Source organism: Capra hircus, chromosome 5 (genome assembly GCF_001704415.2).
Source record: "Capra hircus breed San Clemente chromosome 5, ASM170441v1, whole genome shotgun sequence".
Lineage (NCBI taxonomy): Eukaryota > Metazoa > Chordata > Mammalia > Artiodactyla > Bovidae > Capra > Capra hircus.
In genome coordinates this window covers 11775794-11798899 of record NC_030812.1, presented here as the reverse complement: position 1 = coordinate 11798899, position 23106 = coordinate 11775794, and the positions used below count along the sequence as shown (strand labels likewise).

Below are 23106 nucleotides of genomic sequence, written 5' to 3'. Positions count from 1 at the left end.
AAGATATGATTTCATGCTTTAACCAACTTTTCCAATAAAATGCTCACCTATCAGTCTCATAAGACTAGATCAGAGAATCTATGGAAATTTTATGAAGACACTGTTTAGTTCTAGGATGAATCGGTAACATACATATATGCATGGTCTTATTTTACTGAGGACATTACCGTAGTTAAACCCAGTAAGAGCCAAGACAGGGCAAACATCTTAGAGATAAAGAAGACGTCATAATTGAGGAGGTGCTTGGTGTAGGCAAGAACATCCATGGCAACTTACAAGTTGAAGTGCACACTGAATGCCAGCTGGGAGCTTTGGTCATGAATTCCATTGCTCCTTGCTGCCCATCTCCAAGACTCCAGAAAAAGGGACTAATATTAGCTAAGCTGCATAATGGGGCCCTAGCTCAGTGGTCTGTGGTTTATGTTTAGGGAGATATCCAGTCTTAAAGAGAAACTAGGTGAGAGACAGCAAATGAGAGGTCACATCAAGGGGCTTTAGGTTTTTTCCCTTACTTTTCTTACAATTTTTTTTTTTTGCATTTTAAACTCCAATAGTCCAGTTGGTATGGACAGACTTGCCTAGTTTTTGATGACCTTGACATTGCTCAGGAGCCCTAGTCAAGCATTTTGTATGATATTCCATCACTGGGAACAGTTTTCCTCATAATTAGACTGGGACTATAGATTTTGAGAGGAAGACTACAGATGTAAAGTATCATATTCCTCATATAATATCCAGGGTATTTACTATCAGTATGATCTATCACTGTTGATATGGATCTCGAGTACTTGGCTGACATTGTTCTTATTCAGTTGCTATGTCATGCCCGACTCTTTGTGACCCCATGACCTGCAGCAAGCCAGGCTTCCCTGTCCTTCACCATCTCCCAGAGTTTGCTCAAACTCACGTCCATTGAGTTGGTGATGCGATCCAACCGTCTCATCCTCTGTTGCCCCCTTCTCCCCTTGCCTTGGCTGATTTGTCTCTTTTCCTACATTATTTATTAAAATTGTCTTTTTATAGATCTATATATGGGGGCCCAGATAAGCAAAGGTGGGCCATATTTCAACTCCATGGGGAATGGGCCAGATGAATGGATAAGAGATATACAATTGTTCAGAGATCCTCCCCACACACTACCTGATCAGAAGACAGATTAGCAACTGACCTTCTTTTCATCAGTAGATGGTAGGGCTGAGGCTGCTGATACACCCTTGGCTAGAACTCAAGGTGGGTGGATGTGGTACCACGTTGAGAACGCAATGGAAAACTTCAGTTAGAAGTGCTACTCCATGGAACACATGAATGATGTGAAAATGAAGTCTTACTGCTGACTGAGAAAGCTGTAGTGGTCTGGATAGAAGATAAAACCAACCACAACATTCCCTTAAGCCAAAGTCTAATCCAGAGCAAGGCCATAACTTTCTTCAATTTTACGAAGGTTGAGAGAGATGAGGAAGCTGCAGAAGAAAAGTCTGAAGCTAGCAGAGGCAGATTCATGAGGTTCAAGGAGAGAAGTCATCTCTACAACATAAAAGAGCAAGATGAAGCAACAAGCAGTGATGCAGAAGCTATAGTAAGTTATCCAGAAGATCTAGCTAAGATAATTGCACCAAACAACAGACTTTCAGGGTAAATGAAACATCCTTCTACTAGAAGAAGATGCCATCTAGCAATTTCATAGCTAAAGAGAATTCAGTGCTTGGCTTTAAAGCTTCAAAAGGACAGGCTGAAATCTCTTGTCAGATAGGGGCTAACATAGCTGGGGACTTTGAAGTCAACCTAATTTACCATCTCCAAATTCCTAGGGTCCTCAAGAATAATGCTAAATCTACTCTGCTTGTGCTCTGCAAATGGAACAACAGAGTCTGGATGTTAGCACATCTGTTTACAGCATGGTTCACTGAATATTTTAAGACTATTGTTGAGATCTACTGATCAGAAAAAAAAAAGATTCTTTTCAAAATATCACTACTCACTGACAAAGCACCTGGTCACTCAAGAGCTCTCATGGAGATGCACAAGACGAAAATGTTATTTTCATGACTGCTAACACAACATCCATTCTGCAGCCCATAGATCAAGCAGTAATTTCGACTTTCAAGTCTTATTATTTAAGAAATACATTTTGTAAGGGTATAGCTGCCATAAATAGTGATTCATCTGATGGATCTGGGCAAAGTAAATTGAAAACATTCTGGAAAGTATTCACTATTCTAGATCTAAGAACATTCATGATTCATGGAAGCATGTCAAAATAACAACATTAACAGGAGCCTGGAGGAAGCTGATTCCAACTCTCATAGATGGTTTCGAGGCGTTCAAACCTGAGTGGAGGAAGTAACTGCAGATGCGGTAGAAATAACAAGAGAACAAGAATTGGAAGTGGAGCCTAAAGATGTGACTGAATTACTGAACCCTCATGATAAAGCTTTTACAGATGAGTTGTTTCTTATGCATGAGCAAAGTGCTTTCTCGAGATGGGATTTACTCCTGGCGAAGATGCTGTGTTGATTGTTGAAATGACAACAACGGATTCATAATATTACACAAATTTAGTTGATAAAGCAAAGTTTGAGACATTTGACTCCAATTTTGAAAGCTGTTCTGTGGGTAAAATGCTATCAAAAAGCACTGCATTGTTAGAGAAATCATTCGTGAAAGGAAAAGTCAGCCAACTTTACTGTTGTCTTATTTTACGAAACTGCCACAGCCACCCCAACTTCAGCAACCACCACCGCCATCAGTCAGCAGCCATCAACTCTGAGACAAGACTCTCCACCAGGAGAAAGATTATGACTGGCTGAAGGCTCAGATGATGGCTAGTAGTTTTCAGCAATAAAATATTCTTGAGTAAGGCATGTACATTGCTTTTTAAACACAATGCTATTGCACACATAACAGACTATAGTATGCTGTAAACACAACTTCTGTATGCACTTGGAAACCAAAAACTTCATGTGACTTGGTTTATTGAAATACTCACTTTATTGCAGTGCTTTGGAATAGAACCCACAATCTGAGGTAGCTCTGCGTTATTATGTGTGCGTGCTTAGTTGCTCAGTTGTGTCTGACTCTTTTTGACCCCATGGACTGTAGCCTGCCAGGCTCCTCTGTCCATGGAATTCTCCAGGAAAGAATACTAGAGTGGGTAGTCGTTCCCTTCTCCAGGGGATCTTCCAGACCCAGGGATAGAACCCAGGCCTCCTGCATTGTAGGCAGATTCTTTACTGTCTGAGGAACCAGAGAAGCCCTGTGTTACTACAATGGTTGCAAAAAGCAGCAGGAAATATTTCTGGGAATAATGCACATGTCATCACCAAAGATAACAGGCTACCTATATATTTAAATTGTATCAGGAATTGACTGCTTCTTTAGGGTCAGAGGACCTCATTTACTGTGGATCATTTATAAGCAGTCAGTCCTCAGTATCCACAGATGTAGAACCCACAGATACAGAGGGCTGCCTGTACTCCACCGTTTTATATAAGGGACTTGAGCACCTTTGGTATTTTGTTATCTGTGGGGGGTTCTGGAACCAATTCCCCAAGGATACCAAGGGACGACTGAATATCACTACAGGAAAGTTAACGAGCTTCTTGCATTTGTGGTTGCCTTCCCACTTGTATTTAAACCACTTAGTCATTACAATTACTACCGATTCATCTCTGATCTAATGTCCGAAGGTAAGTTTACTTGGTCTCTCCACATCGCCTGGTTCTTTGGCCTCACCTCTCACCACTGCCTCCTCCACCTGCTTTATGCTTCAACTGTGCTGAGTCCAGAATCATGTTTCTTACATCTCTGTGGTTTTGCACAAGCTATGCTCCCCACCACACACATTTGAAATGAGTTCCTTGCTCACTACCTGCCCATCTTGTTTGCTTAATACATTCTTACACATCCTTCAAGACCAAGCTAAGGCATCAATGTCCTCCGTAAAATCTTCACAGGCAGAGTGAGTCACTCCAGGCATATACACACTTTATATATGTATCTATTACTGTAAGTTAATGCTGTAATTACTTGTTTTCTTTTCTCATGGGTCATGTCTTAATTATCTTTGTAGCTCCAGAGTTTCCATGGTTCTTGGCACATTGGAAATTCTTCAAAGTAAATATTTGCTGATGAATAACTAAATGATTGTGGTCTCAAAAATTTTGCTATTGCCGGCCTGTTCTGGAGAAATATTTAAGGATAATTTTCTGACTTATCCTCTGCCAACTTCCACTAAGGTTCTAAATTTTAGTGATTTTTCAACTTAGTCCATTCAAAAGCATGCATCCACCCCATTAAATCACCACTTTTATTGTCTATTTCATTCTCAATATCTGGGAGTAACATTATTTGAATATTCATTATATGTATATGAGCTTCCTTGGTGGCTCAGACAGTAAAGAGTCTGCCTGCAATGCAGGAAACCTGGGTTTGATCCCCAGGTTGGGAAGATCCCCTGGAGAAGGAAATGGCAACCCACTTCAGTATTCTTGCCTGGAGAATTCCACAGACAGAGGAGTGTGGCAGGCTACAGTCCATGGGGCTGAAAAGAGTTGGACACAACTGAGTGACTTTGACTTTCGCTTTTCTATTTGTACATAACACACACACAAAAGCTCTAGAACATAAATTCCTTTTCTTTTCTTTTCTTACGGACAAATGATCCAGCTCACTCTTTCTCTAGGAAACAACAGTAGTTTCGTTGCTTTTAAAATCGGATGCTTTAAAATTTTATGTGTGTGTGTGTACTCTCATGCTCTGTGTGTGTGCACTACATGTATGTGGAAGGAGAAAGAGAGAAAAGCAATGCAAAAAAAAAAAAAACAAAACAAAACACAAAACTAAATGCTGTGGACCATGAAGATAATATGAAACCTTAAAGAGAGTTTTGGAGGTTTTCTAAAATGTGGAGAGATACTAAAGTTTGGGACAGAAGACAAAATTTGAAAATACCAAACTGTTTTGAAGGTCAAGGTAAAGTTAATTACTAGGATTTTGTTATTTTGGACTTTCATAAAGTTCTATAAAAACAATTTACAAAGAAGTAATTGTGCTTTACTAAATTACAAAGAATTGTACTATAAAATTTCATTCTAAGAAGTCCATCTATTATAAACAGTATTCTTGCTGATGTAAAGTAGCTCATGCTCCACACCATTTATTGTAGGCTTGGCTTTACTGTGAAATTGAAATATTCTTCTTAAACAGAATTATATCTTATGCAGGATTGAAACAATATCACTATTAAGCGGTTAAACCTATATAAAATTAAAGATCAAGGAGGAGATCATTTTGATAAAAAGTCTTCAAAATCTAAGAACAGAATCACTACTTTTCCCATCTTCCACACTCTATATTTCTTTGTATAAAGTGGCATTTTAAGATAATAGGGGGTTTACAATAAGAATGCTAATATCGTTAAAATGACAAATGCTTGAAGACAGCAGATTTCAAGCAAGGGTGATTTTGACCCCCAAGACATCTGTGCCTATGCCTGGAGATTTTTTTAAAAAATTATTTTTGATTGCTACCATTAGGGTGCTATTGCTGACACCTAGTGGGCAGAGGCCAAGGATGTTAAACATCCTACAACACACAAGTTAGCTCTCCACAACGAAGAATTACCCAGATGCACTGAGTTTAAGAAGTCCTGCTCTAAGAGAAAACGTCCAATGCTGTGTATCACAACTGACTGCAGGACTTACGGATTAATATTTTCTGCTGTGTATGGGCCACTTATATATCAGCACATGCTGTTCTAGTCTCCTTTGGAATGATGTTTCGTCTGGGACTATTCTTTGTCTTTCCACAGGTTTACACGGTTTCTTGTGACTAAGAAAGTATCAGAGCATGCTAGGAGATTTTCTAGGCACTTTACCTAATTATGCAGTTTTGACTATGAAGAGATGTGCTTTGAGAGATCAGAGACACATCAACAGCAATCACCACATTTTCAATTATATGTAAATATAATTATATTTATATTATATATACATTTGTTAATAAATGATTAAAAATTTGGTTAAAGATCTTTTAAATAATTTGCTGTATCTAACATTTTAAATTTAAGTGATTTTGATACTTTTTAGAATTAGAATCTCACATGAAAATTAATGTCATTTAAAAAATAAAACTACTCATATCTTTTTATCATGCATGTGGTCAAGACTTTCATTTTAGCACTGATACTTCATGATGTGAGAGAAAAACAATAGGATTTTGTATTAGATCACAAATGTAAGTTCAGTTTTAATAAGTTATCCTATTTCCAACTACTCTCGCCTGATAGACAATTCTCTTAATTTGTCTCCCATCACAATTAAAACAAAAAATCCTCAAAACACATACTCATCTATTTGCTTCCTCTCACACCACTACCTTTCAAACATCTTATTATATTCTATACGTTCTTCTCCTTCCAGTGTGGGCTTCTCATCCCTTTTCTTTTCCTCACATATTTTATTCAACACATTTGTCTGTAAATGAGCTTAAACAGTTTTAAGAGAAAAATCAGCAAGTCCTATTATTACCTTTTAATAACTAAGAAAGACAGTCATTTAAGAGTGATCTTTTTATGGTGATACTTATCTACATTAGTCTTTTTCCTTTTGTTTTTAATTATACTTCTTAGCACAGTGGTGGCTGACAGTGGAGGTTCTGATGGAAGCTGAAGCTGTGTGCAAGTTTCGGCTCTGACCCTTCAACCAGGGGAAAATGACTTGCCTTTCTCTGATGCGCTCTTTCCAGATCATTACATTGGGCATAATAAGTATCTGACATAAGAGTTTTAGGGAAGAGTAAATGAGATATTGATGTTTATGGCATAATAATTAACACATAGTAAGTCCTCAGTAAATGTGTGTTAGTCGCTCAGTCGTGTCTGACTCTGTGACTCCATGGACTCAAGACTGCTAGGCTCCTCTATCCATGGAATTCTCCAGGCAAGAATACTGGAGTGGGTTGCCATTGCATTCTCCAGGGGATCTTCCAGACCTGGGGATCAAACCCAGGTCTTCTGCACTGCAATCAGATTCTTTACTGTTTGAACCACAAGGGAAGCTTAGTAAATATTGTCAATTAATAATATTTTAATCAGTAATATAATAAGCATACTAAGAGACATTTACTATGTTTATTATTAAAGACAAACCTGGGAAGAGAAAGCCATCAGAAAAAATAAGTGACATTTTATCTGGATTTCTGGCAAACGATAAAGCATTTTTAAGTAAAATAATATTTGTAAAAATTATGCTTAAGTTTATATTTTTAATGTTACTGTAAGAAGTGGAATTGAAGTGAAATAAATATATGCACTAATTAAGACTGATGAAGAAAGACTGGTTGGTTAAAAATATATTTAAAAAAACCAAAAACAGAAATAAAATAACTAGTATAACAGTGTTATTTTATGTTCTTATTATGTAAAACTAGAAGGATCTTCATTTTGGTGACAATAAAAATATAGAAGTCACATTAATTGCATTATTATAAGCAGTACATATACAAAAGGTAGAATAAAAACTAGTATTATTTAGTTAAGTACTTGCTATGTACAAACATTGTATTCAGTGTTTTATGTATATTAATTCATTTAATTTTTCTTGAATCCTATAAATTTGAAATGCTTTTTAATAGCTATTTTATAGAGGCCAAAAGTGACTGTACCGGTCTAATCATTTTAAGTAATAAACAACCGCAGAGCAAATGTATAATTGGTATAAAAAATAATAATATCCTTTAGCTTTGATATAACTTAACCATATCTGTATAATTTTTTTTCCGTTAAGAAATCCATTTCATTCCTTCACCACCTATTTCATTCTTGATTTCAATTTACAATCAATACCAAAGTGATCCAGGTTCAACTTAATATTTTAATAACTCTACTGAATCATGTTACTTTTTTCTCAGTGTTAGAGTATTTATTACCATCAGTCTATCAGCTTACTTTTTTGTCTTCAACAATATGTTCTTAATTATTTCCTTGGGCCACCTATGATGTTACAACTTTCCAGGATTCTCTCATTCGAAGACTTTTTTATTTTTTATTTTATTTATTTATTTATTTTTATTTTTATTATTATTATTTTTTAAATTTTAAAATCTTTAATTCTTACATGCATTCCCAACATGAACCCCCCTCCCACCTCCCTCCCCATAACATCTCTCTGGGTCATCCCCATGCACCAGCCCCAAGCATGCTGTATCCTGCGTCAGACATAGACTGGCGATTCAATTCTTACATGATATTATACATGTTAGAATGCCATTCTCCCAAATCATCCCATCCTCTCCCTCTCCCTCTGAGTCCAAAAGTCCGTTATACACAGCTGTGTCTTTTTTCCTGTCTTGCATACAGGATTGCCATCTTTCTAAATTCCATATATATGTGTTAGTATACTGTATTGGTGTTTTTCTTTCTGGCTTACTTCACTCTGTATAATCGGCTCCAGTTTCATCCACCTCATTAGAACTGATTCAAATGAATTCTTTTTAACGGCTGAGTAATACTCCATTGTGTATATGTACCACAGCTTTCTTATCCATTCATCTGCTGATGGACATCTAGGTTGTTTCCATGTCCTGGCTATTATAAACAGTGCTGCGATGAACATTGGGGTACATGTGTCTCTTTCAATTCTGGTTTCCTCGGTGTGTATGCCCAGCAGTGGGATTGCTGGGTCTTTTTGAATTTAAGATTTTTTTATTTTAATGACTTATACAGCCTTTAAATGGGTATGATCCCTGGGTTGGGAAGATCCCTGGAGGAGGACATGGCAACCCACTCCAGTATTCTTGCCTGGAGCATCCCCATGGACAGAGAAGCCTGGCAGGCTACTGTCCATGGGGTCACAAAGAATTGGACATGACTGAGTGACTAAGCCCAGCACAGCCTTTAAAGGCATGCAGTTTAAAATTAAAATCATCATCTTCTGCTTTACTTACAATTCTCATTTGTTCTGTTTTCTTGCTCTTTAAGTCTATTTTTATTTGAGAACTAGCAGATTTTACCTGAATAAACCTAAAAGGGGAATTACTGTAGAGGTATACAACAGCTATCCACATTGACAGGAAAGGTGAACTGGAATTAAGATAACTGAAGTTTGGTTTCAATATAATTTAGATGTTTTCCACAAGTAAGAGAAAAGTAGAAGGCAAATAATTTTGTATTATCTCAATCCATAACCCCATAGAAGTTCTTGTGTTTCTTATGAAACAGTGGGCAATAATATACTGACCTTGGACTCATCTAACCCAAGCTTCTTTAGAGACTTTCTGACATAATCCGGAAAGGAGGAGGATTTGGAATAAATTTTACCAACATGCCGGTCACTGCAAAACAAAATCGAATCACTCCTTAGTTTTTCCAATTTAAATTATAGATGATTTTAAATTCAATCATGAAATATTTTTAAATACCTTCTGTACATATTGCACAAGCTCCACATGTGATAAAAATGTAGCAATATTTTTGTGAACACTTAGTTTACATATTATAAAAGAATATTCAGGATCTGCTTTTGACAATTCCTCCAGCATACAACAGTAGAAGATAATATTATGAGAAAAAAGTTGTAAACCTAGTACAGATATTTTTAAAAGCCTCATTTTTAAAGGGTACTATAGGCTTTTCCAAAGGTTCCATTGTGCTTTACTGGCTCAACGTCACAATGCATAGTTCATGGCAACACCTGCTAATAGTGGTGATATCCAACAGCCATGCAAGAGAACTTCCTAACTGCCAGCCCATTGAGCAAGCACCATATACTGCTGAGTTAGGTCTGACTTAGTTTCATTTGTGCCCTGCAGATTTTCATTATAGTTTAAAAGCAGAATACAAGATGGTTGGAAATTCAAATAATGCAATGCCGAAACACTGTGTCTCACAATTTTGGTTGCAATTTAAGTATAATGTAAAAATCAAGAGAAGACAAAACTTACCACCTGTAAGTATCAAAAACAATGAATAAAAGCTCATTTACTCATATGTGTGTGCTAAGTCGCACCCAACTCCTTGTGACCCTATGGATTATAGTCCGCCAGGCTCCTCTGTCCATGGGATTTTCCAGGCAAGAATACTGGAGTGGGTTGCCATTTCCTCCTCCAGGGAATCTCCCCAACCCAGGGATTGAATCTGTCTCTCCTGCATTACAGGCAGATTCTTTACTTCTGAGTCACTGACTCTTGGCAGTATAAATATTAATCACTATGTTCTAGTTAGACATGAAGCTCCATCAATTCTTTCAGTGAAATATATCTCAAATATATAACTTCAACTCCATTTCTAGATGGCCACTTCAATTACACTCATTATTACCTTGGGCTCTAATTATTATAGCTTCTTCCTAAATTTAAAGCTGATGTTGGTCCCTTCATTTCTATTATGTTATTTTCTTAGAAGAATATTTTCATTTACTACTTCCCTGCTCAAAAACTGCTTTGATATACTAGTTATTTGAATAGGTACATGTTCCAGGAAGCAGAAATTATAATTTTTGTTACTTTTTGTGTTAATACTCAGATCTTATACATATTAACATATAACAGACATCATATAATAGATATGAGTATGTTGAATTGATTAAATGTGTAGCCAGAAAAATAAGTCAATATTAACTCCCTGCTTCTCATCTTAAAAAGGTTTTTAAACTTTAGTTATTTTTAATTCAAAAGGGCAAACAATTCTTTCCCATGAGATAGTGATTTTGGTTCTTATTGTGTAGGATCCATTACTACCTAATGAAGAAGCTTAAAAGAGAAAGCAGAGCATAGTACCTAAGAGTGTGGCTTAGTCTGACTCTATCACCTCCATGTTTATAAAAATGTGATATTAATAGTACCTATTTGGTAAAGTCACTGTGAGTATTAAATTAGGGAATACATGTAAGATCCTCAGAACTGTGCCATGATGTGAGCTGTTTTTGTTCCTGTCATGAATGTTGCTTTGTCATAATTGGAAGCATCGTTTGGGCTCTTTGATTTCAAATGATAAAGAGCAAGGGAAAGATACTCACAGGTCAGTGCTAACCATTGTAAGCTGAAGAGAGAATGTATTGTAGTATAAGTGTAGGTACTGATTTGTTTCCTGGGTTTTATGTTCCAGATTGCTTTCAAAATAAGAGAAACACTTAAAATTTTATTTTGTCCTCATCAAGTGTAGGTATTTATTTGTTTCCTGGGTTTTATATTGCAAATTGCTTTCAAAATAAGAGAAACATTTAAACTTTTAATTTGCCCTCATCTTAAACTTTCTTCTTTCAGAATACACTGCCCTTTAACTGTTACAGAATCTCACAACATGATTATTAGATTACTTTTAGTGTCTTAAGCAATAATTTGCTGCATAAGACTTTCCCCTTAATCCCTTGTTGATTTGTACTATTTCAGACCTGTTTTTAGCAGTAATCATGCTTGATTTCTTTCCGAGTATTTGTTAAGGAACAGTTCTGTATGTTTTCCTTGCTGTTGGAATTCTCTGATGCTGTGTCTGCTTTCATCATTGGTTTTGATTTCCTGACTCATCCTGTTGTCTGCTTAGTTGTCGCCAATCCAGACCCCCACCCTTCTGCCCCCGAGGCTGGAGTTTACCCATCCACCTCCCTTCCCCCATCCCCCCACTTGCTCTGGCCATAGCCGTGCTGTGGTCCACAGCGTGTGTCCCGTTAGTCAGGTTTGTGCTTTGTCTTCATGTCTCATTAAATGGTGTTTTTCCCCCATAGCAGTAAATTGAATTGGTTCATCACTATGCAGTTACAGGAGAAGGCAATGGCAACCCACTCCAGTACTCCTGCCTGGAAAATCCCATGGACAGAGGAGCCTGGTAGGCTGCAGTCCATGGGGTCGCACAGAGTCGGACACGACTGAAGCGACTTAGCAGCAGTAGCAGCAGCAGCAGTAAGGGAGGGGGCTTCCCTGGTGGCTCAGTAGGTACATAATCTGCCTACAATGCAGGAGACCCAGGTTCAATCCCTGGATTAGGAAAATCCCCTGGAGAAGGCAATAGCAACTCACTCCAGTATTCTTGTCTGGGAAATCCCATGGATTTCTCTATCCTGGTGGGCTATAGTCCATGGGGTTGCAAGAGTCAGACATGACTAAGTCACCACCACCACCACCACAATAAGGGAGAAAAATATCAACCAAATAGAACTAGGGAGGTGATTATTTGATCATGTTACTTCTCTTTAAATTCCTCCAGAGTTTCCCATGACCATTAGAATTAAGATCTAAATGCTTATAGTGAAAACAAAAGTCACTCAGTCGTGTCTGACTCTTTGCAACCCCATGGACTATACAGTCCATGGAATTCTCCAGGCCAGAATATTGGAGTGGATAGCCGTTCCCTTCTCCAGGGGATTTTCCCCAATCCAGGGATCGAACCCAGGTTTCCTGCATTGCAGGCAGTTTCGTTACCAGCTGAGCCACAGGGTATAATAAGCCTTGTTCCACCTGTTCCTTGCTGAAAACCTTTCCACCACTCTTAGGACACCGCCTCTCCATCCACAATGAGAGCCTTACCAGTTTCTTGAACACACTATGCTTTTGGCTATAAACACTATTTGTGTTACACTTCGCCCTTTACTTTTTTGCCTAGGTCATCTCAAATTCATCCTTTTCAGATTCTATCTTAAATGTTGCCTTCTTAGGAAAATCTTCTCTGGCTCTCCAGATGAAGTCAGGCTCCTGACAGAACTTTTCCTTCACGTGATTACTCTTTTAGAGTCAGTGGACTCCAAAGAGGGGTGAACATATCCCAGGGAAAAGAGAATATTAGAACTGTAATTTCTATTAAATCTTTATTGTTTTAATTTTAATTTTTCAGTTTATTTTAAAAATCTATACAACAGACTAGCGGAAAGACACATGAATCACTTATAAACAACTATTCATTTTGGGGGTGTCTACTCAGAAATGTTTACTGACAGAGGCATGATATTTAAAAATATATGAGTTCACTGCTCTGAGCAGCTGGAGCAGAGTTTCGACCTGTTTTGCTCATGCCTCTGTGCTTCTAGTCGTATCGCACATCTAGCAGGATCCTACCGCTGCTGCTGCTGCTGCTAAGGCACTTCAGTCGTGTCCGACTCTGTGCGACCCCATAGATGGCAGCTGGGATTCTCCAGGCAAGAACACTGGAGTGGGTTGCCATTTCCTTCTCCAATGCATGAAAGTGAAAAGTGAAAGTGAAGTTGCTCAGTCATGTCCAACTTAGCGACCCCATGGACTGCAGCCTAACAGGCTCCTCCATCCATGGGATTTTCCAGGCAAGAGTACTGGAGTGGGGTGCCATTGCCTTCTCCGAGGATCCTACTACATGGATTAAATAATTAAATATCTCTTGCAGCTTGCAAAAACAAAAACATCTAGTTAGACTACAACATGAGATGTGTTAATACAATAAATAGATCTATTTGCTAGTCAGGTAAACAAAATTTAGGAAGGCAGGCTTACACATACAAATAAGCAAGTGTAATTTAAAATATATATTTATTTATATATATATATAGAGAGAGAACTACTGAGAAAAACATATAAGGAAAATGCAATGTAAACAAAACAAATAAAAACAGCTAATATTTATTTCATTTTTACGATGTGCCAGAGACTCTTTATTTATTTATTTTGCTGTGCTGGGTCTTCACTACTGTGCACAAGCTTTCTCCAGCTGTGGCAAGTGGGAGCTACTCTCTTATTGGGCTTAGTTGCCTCGCATGTGGAATCTTACCAGACCAGAGGTCGAACCCGTGTTTCCCGCACTGGCAGGCGGATTCTTCACCATTGGACCATCAGGGAAGTCCATGCCAGAGACTCTTAAGCCCTTGGCTGCACCTACTTATTTAATCCTTACAACTATTTCGTGTGGTAGGTCCCATTATTATCCTTATTTTAAAGATGGTGAAACTAATGAATGGAGAGGTTAAGTAAACCGCTCACGTTTTAATTCAGGAAGTCTGGCTTCAGCATCTAGGATATTAACTACTATTAAATATTAACTCTGGCATAGCACTTCAAAGGGCTTCCCTGGTGGCTCAGCAATAAACAGTCTGCCGGCAATGCAGGAGCCACAGGAGATGCCAGTTCAATCCCAGGGTCAGGAAGAGCCCCTGCAAGAGGGCACAGCAACCCACTCCAGTATTCTTGCCTGGAGAATCCCATGAACAGAGGAGCCTGGCAGGCTACGGTCCACAGTGTCACGAAGGTCAGACATGACTGAAGCAACTTCAGTGCTGTGCACAGCACTGCACTAAGATGCACATTTGATATTGTTAAATTCCAGACGAATACTACCTACCTCTGTATTACAGGCCAACAGAAGTAGGCAGAGTCCATGTGAACCTGAGACTGAAATGAGTCTGAATGCTTGCTCTACCACTTATTTACCACTTAAAAGCCTCTCTTGTCTCTCCTTGTTTAGCAGTAGAAGGTTGAAGATTCAATAACAGAGTCTATATAGCGTGCTTGGCTCAGTATCTGACAAACACTCAATGAATAGTGGTCATTTTCCTGTTACTGTGCTGCATTCTAGGGGTAGAATCGTCCACAATTTATGAGGGAAGACAGGTGAAGAAACGTTAGAATTCAATGTGATAAGCGCAAGATGGTGAGCAGAATACAGCTCAGTGTAGGGAGCACTTCAGCTACTGCAACTGACAAGGGGAACTTTCTTAGAGGAAGAATTGAGTTTCAAAAGGTCTCAATTTCCAACAGTATTGTGAAGAGCAATATTGATAAAAGAGATGAATATACAGTAACATTAAAATTAGGCCAACACTTAAAATTTAGAAATAGGTTAAACAATTTTAAAAAATTGCTTTCTTAAGGACTTCAAAGAGGTACTCTAAGATTTACAATTTTCCATGAAATATGAAAGGATAACTGTAAGAAAAATGTTCTTTTCTAAAATTTATTAAATTTATTTGGTTCTACATAAGATTGTACTTGAAAATAGAGTGCTATTATTAAAAACGTTCTGAAAAATGGTTTTATTACTTTTATGGCTATGGAAAGAGAGGAAAGTATCAGTAAGTCCATTTTGGTTTAAGAAATAAGAATATAGTATAGAAAACAGAACATCAATTTAAATATTATTACCAAAGCAACATAAGATTAAGTAGAATGAATCAGGCTTTTAGAATTTTTGGAGGTAAAAAAAGTTACTTCTGCCAGACATGGTGCTAATACCTAAAGTCTGGGTACCTTACAAAACAATGTTCTTAAAAATAATAGTTTCAAAGAGAGTTTATAATGAAGAGTGCAACCTGCTCTTTTGCAGCTACAAGAAAAAGACTACTTCCTTCATCAGGCTTTAGAAGAGTCTATAGTTTCAAAGATAAATATTACAATTCTAATAATTAAGAAAGAAGAATAAAGAAGGGCAAGTAAAAGAAAAATCTCAATACTATTCAGAAAGTACAAGGGCAGAATAGGATTGTTAGTAAATGGAATATAGGGCAATCCCACTTTTAATTTTAATTTTTAGTAAGTGCCAATTGCATTTTTCTCATTACTTAACACTAAAGGTTGGAGTCTGCCTTTTATAATTACATATTATGACATCACAGAATCACTGTAATCTTAATTTTTGGTGACATGTATGTAAATAAATCCTTCTCTCTGTTAATTACTTAGTATAATTAATACGTAGCAGTTTAGTCACTAAATCGTGTCCAACTCTTTGTGACCCCATGGTCTGTAGCCCACCAGGCTCCTCTGTCCATGGGATTCTCTAGGCAAGAATACAGGAGTGGATTGCCATGCCCTTCTCCAGGGGACTTTCCCCACCTAGGGTTTAAACTTGGGTCTGGTGCTTTGCAGGTGGATTCTTTAGCAACAGAGCCACCAGGGAGGCCACATATATACTTATATATAATTAGTCTAGTTAATATAATTGTTTTCTGTAAGAAAATGCCTAAGATCAAGGATCTGGAGGCCATTTCGTTCTGTCTCCTCTGACCTATTAAGTATCTTTGACTTCTCTTTACTGAGACTTGAGTCTTATCACAGGAAAACGTTCAAGTTTTTCTGTCTGAAAAAAGCAAGCAAGCACACCAAAATCCCCCACCCCACACAAAACCTCTCTCTGATCCTATATCCTAAAACTACCTACCAAAGGTGGTTGTCACAAGATCAAATGATGAGTTGAGTCCCAGAAGCATTTAATGTACGTGAATTCAAGTATGTACGCATGGCATGTCATGAAAAATACTGTGAAACATTTTATGTATGTATTTTATACTGTATACAGGCAAACAATATACACTTAAACATTTTATACATTTAATTATGATATTGGTTTATAATACTGAATCTATGCACTTTCCTACAGTAGGAAATGCAAGGAATTTTCATAGGTAGATTTTACTGTACATGACTCCTATGTTTCCACTGTATAGAATGGCTTTTCTATATAAATTTTCTTATTAGACCACACGCCCTTGGTTACTTGGTCCAGAAAGCGTGGGAACCATGTCAAATAATGGGTGGCAGTTGCTGTGATAAGACTACTAGACTAATTTGCAATACTGCTTACCATCCTCCTGAGAAAGAGTAATGCTAGAATCCTTTTAATAATGCAGAGAAGCACATAGTTACCTGTTTAGTATACCTGTCTTTGTTACTCTACTATGAATGAGCTCCCTGATGGCAGGGTCCACAGATTATTTGTCAGGTTATCTTCAAGGCCTCAGACAGAGCCTCAGATCATAGACGGTAGAGTTTAACACAAAGCAGACTGATTAACAGGACAATGGCAGCAGAGTAAGAGAAAACTGAGGCCACAATCCAAATTTTGGCCTCCCTGGCAACAGCACTCTTTCTCATACAGACTTCAAGAATGCTCTAATTTTAATCAAGAATACTCTCTAAAATTGCATTGTACTAGGAAAAAACAAAACAAAACAAAACACTTGGACAAGGAGTCAACAGATCTAAATTCCAGCAGCAGTAAACAAATTAGCTCTCAGAACTTCAACTTTCTCACTGAGAAAACAGATGAAACAGAGGTAACATCTAGTTAACAGCTCAACAGAAAGACGTAAATGAGATAATGCACAATAACAGTAAATTGTAAAGGGCTACAGAAATATTAGGTAAGGTAGTACTTATATTACTTTATAAAATTATGACTTTGGTAACATAACTGTTTTGGTATTTTATTTTTTAAATAAGTACCTTGACTTGTTATTAATAAAAGTTTTGGTTTTCTTATTGCTTATATAAGTGGCTTGACCACTTACCATGGAATGCAGTAAGGTTAAATGCAGGGATTTAAAACTGTGGTCTTCACTGGCTGTGAGGAATCTGCAAAGACTTTTAAAGGCGTACACCATTGGGGCTGATTAAAAAAAAATGTTTCCAAATCCTCTACTTCCTTATACCCACTTTCCTTAAACTCATCTGTCTGGGAAAATGCCTGTTTTCTACATCTCCTTTCACAGATGGCCCTTCTGCTCTAACTTGGCAAAGAAAAGGCATACCTCTCACTCATATTACTATGTTGCATTGCTATGAGGTGTAAGATCCTCTGGAGAATCGTTGACAAATAGTTTCCTTACTAAAGGTATTATAAAGGCCACACCCATCTGTCTCAATAGGAGATGTATTCCAATAAATTTTAACTGTTCATATTTAATAACTAAAAATAAAAACTTTAAATTTATGTTGTCTACATGTCTAAATATTTATGTAACAATAACTTGATCCTAAATAATTTATTCTTTAACATTTAGAGCTTTGACAGGTATAGGAAATTTTGTCATCAGGTAGACATGACATGAAAGTAACAGGAGAGCAAGGACTAGTCACCAAAAGGAAAGGATGTTTGTTGCACTATGTTCCAGTTTTGGATTTAAAAGGTCCGTCTAGTTAATGCTATGGTTTTTCCAGTGGTCACGTCTGGATGTGAGAGTTAGACTGTGAAGAAGGATGAGAGCCGAAGAATTGATGCTTTTGAACTGTGGTGTTGGAGAAGACTCTTGAGAGTCCCTTGGACTGCAAGGAAATCCAACCAGTCCATTCTGAAGGAGATCAGTCCTGGGTGTTCTTTGGAAGGAACGATGCTAAAGCTGAAACTCCAGTACTTTGGCCACCTCATGTGAACAGTTAACTCATTGGAGAAGACCCTGATGCTGGGAGGGATTGGGGGCAGCAGGAGAAGGGGACGACAGAGGATGAGATGGCTGGTATCACCGACTCGAGGGACATGAGTTTGAGTGAACTCCGGGAGTTGGTGATGGACAGGGAGGCCTGGTGTGCTGCAATTCATGGGGTCGTAAAGAGTCGGACTCGACTGAGCGACTGAACTGAACTGAACTGAGACTTACTGTATGTAACAGAAAATACTCCATAGTATTCTGTAATTGACTATCAACAATATATGTGATATTAAACAAAATAATCAAAACAATCTTATTTTGCTATTGTCATTTCCTTTGGAACTGAAAGACAAATGATCAAATAATCATACTAATCACAAATGAGATCCACAGATGAGTTATAATAATTATTTTCAAGATTTTTCTGTGCTTCTTAGAGTATGCCCCATAAAACATTCAGTGTTACAAATTTTAATTACGTGTGTGCATAGTTTTGAGAGGAAAAAATATCATATGAGCAAATAAACACGTTTCAACAAAGTTCAATAGATTAATTTCAATAATAATATGCCTCACTATGTTCCAGGCACTATTTTAAGGACTTTATATATACTAACTTACTTTTCACAACATCTCTTTGAGGTAGGTACCATTTTTCACTCCAGTTTACAGATTGGAAAACTGAAGCAGAAGACATTAGGTCATGTGCCCAAGATCACAGTGTTATCACCCAGTGAGGATGGGGCGGTGCTGTTAGCCATTACACCCTGCTGTCTCTCCGCAGACTACTGAGAGTCTTTAAAACAAAAATGTGCATTCGAATCTTAAACAGGATGACAGTGCATGAAGCATTTACTTGATCAAGAAATTCTTTTCTCTCAAAGGATTTTTACAGAATCACGGCTCTTCAGACAACAATCTGAAGAATACTCTTATAGAGTAATCAGGATCTGATTTATCTCTCTTCAAAGTCACTTCTAAAATACTCTGGAGCCAGATTACAAGGTTCCATGACTTGTGAATGAAACCAGCCAAACAAAAATCATTTGAATTGGGAAACGATCAGAGACAAGTAAGTAAAACATTCAGTATATTATGTGTAGCATAAGAGCTAATGAGAAGCCGATGACAGAGGAGAGAAAGTGGATATAAAATGTTACACAGGAGTGATGGTGGGTGTCACAGAGAGGATAATTTTGAGTGAAGAACTGAAGGAGAGTCAGCTAGCCATGTGGCTATCTGGTGATGATATTCCAAGCAGAGAATAGGGAAACACCTTAAAGCAGAGAGTATTCCTGTTATTTTTAAGTAATAGCAAGGAAGGCAGTACAGACACAAATAAATGGGAAATTAGTGTAAATGAGATCAGAGTGGTAATGATAGCTCCATCATATAAGGCTTTGTAGGTCATAGTGAAAATAATCAGCTTTACCTCCACATGAATAAGAATCCATAGGAAGATTGTGAGGAAGATCTCACTTAAAAGTATTAACAGGATCACTCTGGCTATTGTGTTGAGAATAGACTCAACAGGGCAAAAACAGAAGCAGGAAGAGTAATTAGGAGGTTACTGTAGTCACCTAAATGAGAGATGATGGTGGCTTAGAGTGGAGTGCCGGCCCTGAGGGTGGTAAGAAGTGGTAGCATGCTAGATATGTTTAATTAGAGAGACTACGAGATCGCTGGACTAGATCGAGGCAGTGAGAGAGAGAGGGGTCAAAACTGTCTCCAGAATTCCTGACCAGAACAACTAGAAGAACTGGACTATGGTGAGTACAGGCCACAGGGTCGCAGAGTCAGACACAACTTGAAGGAACAAGAACGATTAGGCTACAGATTTGAGATGCATCAGCATAAGACGGTATTGAAAGCCACGTGATGTTATGAGATGACCTGGTTAGTGGGGACAGAAGAAAGCACTTTAACAATGAGCGCTTTCAAAGAGGAGAGGAGTCAGCAAAATACACTGGGGGGAAAAAAAGAATGAAACGAAAGAATGAAATGAAAAAAGCAAAAAAAAAAAAAAAAAGCGACTATCTTAAGAGGGGCTTTCTCTAGCATATAAGAAAAAGTGCTTCTGTAAAAAGTAGCAAACTATGAAATACTGACGGCAGGCTAGGTAAGATGAGGACTGAGAACTGACCACAGGATTTAGCCATATGGGGTCACTGTTGTTGTTGTTCAGTCGCTAAGTCATGTCCGACTCTTTGCTGTCCCATGAACTGCATCATGGCAAGCTTCCCTGTCCTTCTCTGTCTCCCGGAGCCTGCCCAAATTCATGTTCCACTGAGTCAATGATGCTATCCAGCCGTCTCATTTTCTGTCAACCCATTCTCCTCCTGCCTTCAATTTTTCCCAGCATGAGATTCTTTTCCAATGAGTCAGCTCTTTGCATCAGGTGGCCAAAGTATTGGAGTTTCAGCTACAGCATCAGTTCTTCCAAAGAGTATTCAGGGTTGACTGCCTTTAGGATTGACTGGTTTGATCTCCTTGCAGTCCAAAGGACTCTCGAAAGTCTTCTCCAGCACCACAGTTTGAAAGTGTCAGTTCTTTGGCACTCAGCCTTCTTTAAGGTCTGATTCTAACATCTGTACATGACTACTGTGGGGTCACAAGTGATCCTAAAAGGGGGAGTTTGATGGAGTGATGGAAGTAAAGTCTCATTGGTATTCAAGCAAAAATGGGAAAGAAATTGGCAGCCCTTTCAAGGATTTTCCCAGTAAAGGAAAGAAGAGATAGTAGTTGGAGGGGAAAATGGGTCCAAAGAGGATTTTCAGAATCAGTGTTCTTAACCATGATGATATATGACTTCATTAAATAAAGCTAAAAACTGGCCACCAGGGCTCACTAGGTGGCAGAGGAGCAGACACAATTATTAAATTGTACATTTAGACTGGATAAGAGCAATGAATCAAACAGATTAAGTACTATGGGAGAAGAGAGTGAGAAGGAGAAGAGTAAGATACTAGAGATGTTTTCTAAACTGAGTTTTAAGGAAACCCAAGGATTTTACCTGCCAGAGGTCAGGGGAGGAAAGGATGACAGGAATGGGGAGGCGAAGATTTCAAGTAGGCAGAGGAGCTCTAAGAACACACAGGAGGTGCAAAATTAATTGCGTAGGAAATGAATAATCTACAAACGATGTGCACGAGCAGCTGCTTAGGGTGCAGAAAAGGAAGAAAGGGGTGACTTAGGCTGGAAAGGACATCAGTGACACCTGATGAATGGCCCTGAATGCCATAATAAGGATATGTTAGTTTTTGAGTATGAAGAAGAGGAATTATCAAACATACTGAAGTAAGAAAAGTGACATGACTGTTTCTGAAAGATAAATGATGGGATCTGAAGAACAGACTGAAAGGGGGCCCTCTGTCAGAAGAAGGCATGTTTAGCATGCTAAAAAGGAATGAGCATTCTTTCTTTTAATAAAAGTGAATGCAGTAGATCTAATTAAAATTCTACTCCAGTGAATCCAACACCATCCACATGCTGTCCACAAAATGAACATGGCTTACTTGTGGCATTTTCCAAAGAAGCAACATCAGTGTAGGAAATTTTAGGAAAGGGTAAAGTAGAGATATACTCAATAAAATAAGCAGAAAGTATCAAAATTCAGTTTCTCTATTATCACAAAATATTTATGAAATTATTTATTTTGTGCCTTTTATATGCTAATATATACTGAAAGACAAGGAAACTTTAAGTTTTTTTTAAGACTTATAAAATTTTGCTGAAAATGGAAATCCCTTAAGGAAGTACCAAAAATCTTCAAACTACTTTTCAATTTAAAAGATACTGACTTGCTAATTTGACTACACGTTAGGGACTAAATAATTACCTTTAATTTTGTGAGCCAGTGTTGATGACCTGGCTTTTCAAATATTTATCTGATTACTGCAAAATCATAATGAAAATTAAACTAATTAATAATTATAGGGATCAGAAATGATGTATTTCTTATATAGCGGTTTATAGGACTCAGTATGAAAGAGAATTATAAAGTATATATATCTATTTCTCTGTCCTCTTTTGAAGTGTTCTGAAGGATTTTTAATTCCATGAAATGCTTTCTTTGGCATTTTATTCCCTTAGAAAGTTTCCAGATAAGGACTAATAATAACATCTTAAAAATTATACAAATTATTAATTTTTAACATAAATGTTAAATGCTAAGTCACAAGTACAATCAACAGAGTAAAGATACTCTGTTAATTTAAGTTCATGAAAAAAGTTTACCTCTAATATAAACAATTATACTTAAAGAACTTTCAGAACAATGTTTCAAGTATTCTCAAGTGGGAATCACTTGAAGACAATATATTTTAGTTAGCAAGGAAAATTAAATAAAATGCGAAAGAAATTATTACGTGATCTTATTTCTATCTTTAGTACTCTTGCTGGCTAGAGATTCCAATCAAGGTAACCTTGTTACATTGCTAATACAAAGAGACCTATAACTCAACTCATATTAAAAATATCCCAAAGAATTTACAAGGAGACCTGTAACTCAACTCATATTAAACATAGTCCAAAGAGAAGCATGGGATAGCGAAAACATTTGTGGACTACAAATTTGGTCCTAGTTGTGGTGCTTTTAAGCTGTATGACTTAAGACAAGCTTTTAACCAGTTTATCTTAATTCTCCTTATTACTATAATAAAGTATTACAATAGATACTAGGGATATAATATGTAGCTCAACTAACCCTGAGGTGTGGCCTGAAACAAGATTATAATTTTATTACTACTGCATAAAAGCAAGGATTTAAAAAATACAGTGTGTATGTCAATAAAACGAACTCCTGTAAGCAATACCAAATCTGAGAAACAGAACATTACCAGTCTTTAGAAATTCCTATGTGCCCCTCGCCTTCCCCACCTCATCACTCTGTGTACTCAACTGCCCTCCCTCCCACAGGATGCTACACCACTGAATAAGGCTTGTGTTTATCATTGCTATGCTTTTCTTGATTGCTTATCACATATTTCATATTCCTGCATAATTATACAGTTGT

The 23106-nt window shown here is 37.5% G+C and overlaps 1 protein-coding gene and 1 pseudogene across 3 annotated transcripts in view; one reads left to right on the top strand and one right to left on the bottom strand.

The window, feature by feature from the left end:
- The window catches only part of METTL25 (methyltransferase like 25), a 130511-nt gene that overhangs the window by 25871 nt on the left and 81534 nt on the right, over positions 1–23106 (bottom strand). For all 3 annotated transcript variants that reach the window (XR_001295652.2, XM_013963711.2, XM_013963710.2), the window contains exon 9: positions 9237–9330. Coding sequence is in view for 2 of the 3 variants with exons in the window: in XM_013963711.2 (XP_013819165.2) it covers positions 9237–9330 (94 nt within the window). In the remaining variant the exon portion in view is untranslated. The remainder of the gene's footprint in view (positions 1–9236; positions 9331–23106) is intronic.
- On the top strand, positions 564–2826 carry LOC108636086 (annotated as a pseudogene).